At 36.6% G+C, this 2,967-nt stretch overlaps 1 protein-coding gene across 1 annotated transcript in view; it reads right to left on the bottom strand.

Annotated features, from left to right (window-relative positions):
* LOC103780736 (extended synaptotagmin-2-like) overlaps positions 1 to 2,446 on the bottom strand; it is a gene marked incomplete at its 5' end in the record, with an annotated part of 9,444 nt that extends 6,998 nt beyond the window's left edge. The window contains 3 exons of the mRNA XM_008948426.1: positions 376 to 525; positions 1,319 to 1,405; positions 2,372 to 2,446. Of these exons, the coding sequence (XP_008946674.1) occupies positions 376 to 525; positions 1,319 to 1,405; positions 2,372 to 2,446 (312 nt within the window). The remainder of the gene's footprint in view (positions 1 to 375; positions 526 to 1,318; positions 1,406 to 2,371) is intronic.
* Between the last annotated feature and the right edge of the window lie 521 nt (positions 2,447 to 2,967).

Below are 2,967 nucleotides of genomic sequence, written 5' to 3'. Positions count from 1 at the left end.
CCCTACAAACATTATTCTTTTTAAACTATCATGACCTCAGTTCCATTTCTTTAAAATATAGGTGATTTCACTGATCTGTAGTCTACCAAGTCATAAGAGACTTGAAGGAATTCAGCTTCCCAATGCGATTTCTGAACCTACACCCATGGGGAATCTCAGTCTTAATTAAAGCAGCTGATTCCTATTTTGTTCAGAGAACTTCCTGTTTTTGAAGGAGAATGTATTTAAATTAGAGGTTATCTTGTAGTGTACTTGATAGCACTGCCACAAATAAGGATACTTGGTATTGTGACACCCAAGGAAATGTACTATCTTCTTTGTAAAGCTAGAAGACAAGAAGTCACAATAGTCTTAATGGGAAAAGTTTTAGCGTACCCTGAGTGCAATCTTCATGTTTATAGTGCTGTTTGGACCGGAGTTGCTCAGGTGGAACCGCTGATGCATAGTTAGATCCTCACTCTCTAGCAACTGGCTTAGAGGCAGCTTGAAATTCCCCAAAGAACACTGGTGCTGTTCATCCCTCACCTGAAGGAACACAGAAGCCAAGTCATTTTGTATAATCTGCTTTGTAAGAATTCAGAGAAAGAAAAGGAAATTACAGTTTTATTTAAAAATAAAAAAAATATCGAATGTAATTTGTTATTAATCCAAATTTCCCTCATCACAAGATTACTTTACATTGAAAAAGGAAATAGTAAATATACTCAATGCCTAGTTTCTTCATCCCTTTCTTCTACAGCAAAAGGCAGACAGAAAACTAACCATCGCATCTACATCTACCTGACCTTTGATCAAATTAACTACATAGTTTCCAAATGGTCTGTGTGAAAATGAATTCCCACAAGTATTAGAGGGAAAGTAACTAGGACAGTCCTAATTTACACTTCAGTTTCTGAACTACGTAAATACATGTCAGCAATGTAAAGGGATACAGTATTTGAATAAAGAAAGACTTCCTTAGGATGAGAGGGGAAACAAATTAGCCATATATATAACAGCAATTTCTGCTAGCAGTTATGACTGTTATGGTTCAAAACAGTTATCAAAATTTACTTTCCTTTTTAAGAAAACCATCATCTATGTTATTCTGGTGAGAGACTGGTTATAGTCTTTCTTTTAGAAATAAAACCAAATAAAAATTTCATAGCCTGGTCTTAAAAAACTCTTTTAAGTATAATTTTAATGGTGTTCACAATTTATGCAGTCTCAGTGCATAACAGCTTCTAATGTCTGAATGGTATGTCTTAGAATGCTGCTTACAAAGCCTACTGCAATGTCTTGGAAAAGAAAGATATCTAAAGAAAGTGAGACAATATACCTCGACTTCAAGATCTTGTCTTTTGGGATTGTGCACAAAGAAAGTAAAGTTTTCCTCCCATACTGGTTCATTGGTCTTGTACCGAATCTAAAGTTAGAGAACAGGAAGCATACAGGTTACAAAACACTTCTATCTAATAAAGCCTGTGTCAAGAGTTGAGTACATTTCTTCATTTTAGCTTTGCAAACTCTGTGTCTGAAACCTGACATATTTAAACAAAAGGTCAAGTGGGATCTACCCAAGAAATATATAATATCACATATAAAACTATACACAGGACACATAACAGAATGTGTTTTGTATTAAAGTTGCTGCATATCAAGTAAAATTCCTGCTAAGGAAACTTTACATCATGCCAGTCCATGAATAAATGCAAGGTCTGCAGACTGGCACATTCTCTCTCTCTTCTCATACCTCTCTACAGGGATTAAACTAACCCAATGAAAATCCTAGAAAGTAGGAGGAGTTTTTCCTATTGTTTTCCTCCTAATCTCCAAGTAGCTATTTGGAAGATTTCAGTGCCAAATCTCACTACTTTCAGCAACTCAGGGGGGATAAAAGTGATAAAAGGGGGATACATCAAAGCAGAAAAAGCAGCAGACATAATAAAGTAGCCTGGCTGAACTATAAGCTCCTGAGAGCTACACAGCACTTTGACTATTCTAAGGCCCTGTTTGAAGCTGAGAGTTCAAGCAGATGATCTTCAGTGGTCCTTTTGGACTTGGGCATTTCTCTGACTGCGATTCTGTAAAGTTTCAACTCTTGAAGAGTATTTTGAAGCCTGCTGTTTGCCCACATTGTTATTTATATAATAACTACCATAGGAGTCCCAGCTGCAGATCAGAACGTACTGTAGGACATCTACAAATAGTTAAAAATCTGGCCTCCACTCCCAGCTTAAACTGAATAAGCACTCATTCAATCCTTGGCTTCTCGTTGGTAATGTCAGTTCTGGTGGTAACTTTTAGTGTAGTGATGCACTCGATAGCTTGAGTGCACACAGGGACACCAAATGTTTGCAGCCAGAGCCAGGTATAAAGAGTAGGAACTTACCTTACTTTCCTGTGCTTTGTGTCCAACTGACAGCAAAACAAGTGGGTTGGGATTGCTGTTCATTTTCTTTCCTGACTGGTGAAAAAAGAGCAAAAACTCTTCCTTCAGAATAAAGCAAAAACCTCTCCTCCTAAACTTAAACGTTTGTGCCTTAAAAATATAAATCCTATGCATTCTACTGTATGCTTATCTATTCTCAGTATTATATTCAACAGGCTCGAATAGCAGACTGACTAGTAACTGGTGAACACATTAACATGAAGGCATCCAGCTACCTTTAGTGTATTTAAACAAAACACTTCAATTAACTAGGGGTTTTAGACTCCTTCCCATCGAATTTGCATGAAATTCATGAGGTGAAAATTCTTATACTTTATGTGCATTACAACCCCCAAAGCTAATGAAGCACAGATAAAACTGCAAAATGAACATTGTATGCAGATGGGAGACAGAGAGAAACCACAAGCTCAGGAAGCTTACTTTACTTACATTGTGACAATATTATTAAATTGGATTTAATATTAGAACATTGATATTCCCCCCTCTTCAGTTTGGGGAGAAAGAAGATGTGCTATAATGTACTTGTATATATATAT

This window comes from Merops nubicus, unplaced genomic scaffold, assembly GCF_000691845.1.
Source record: "Merops nubicus isolate BGI_N331 unplaced genomic scaffold, ASM69184v1 scaffold48469, whole genome shotgun sequence".
NCBI lineage: Eukaryota > Metazoa > Chordata > Aves > Coraciiformes > Meropidae > Merops > Merops nubicus.
This window is presented reverse-complemented; position numbering and strand designations above follow the sequence as displayed.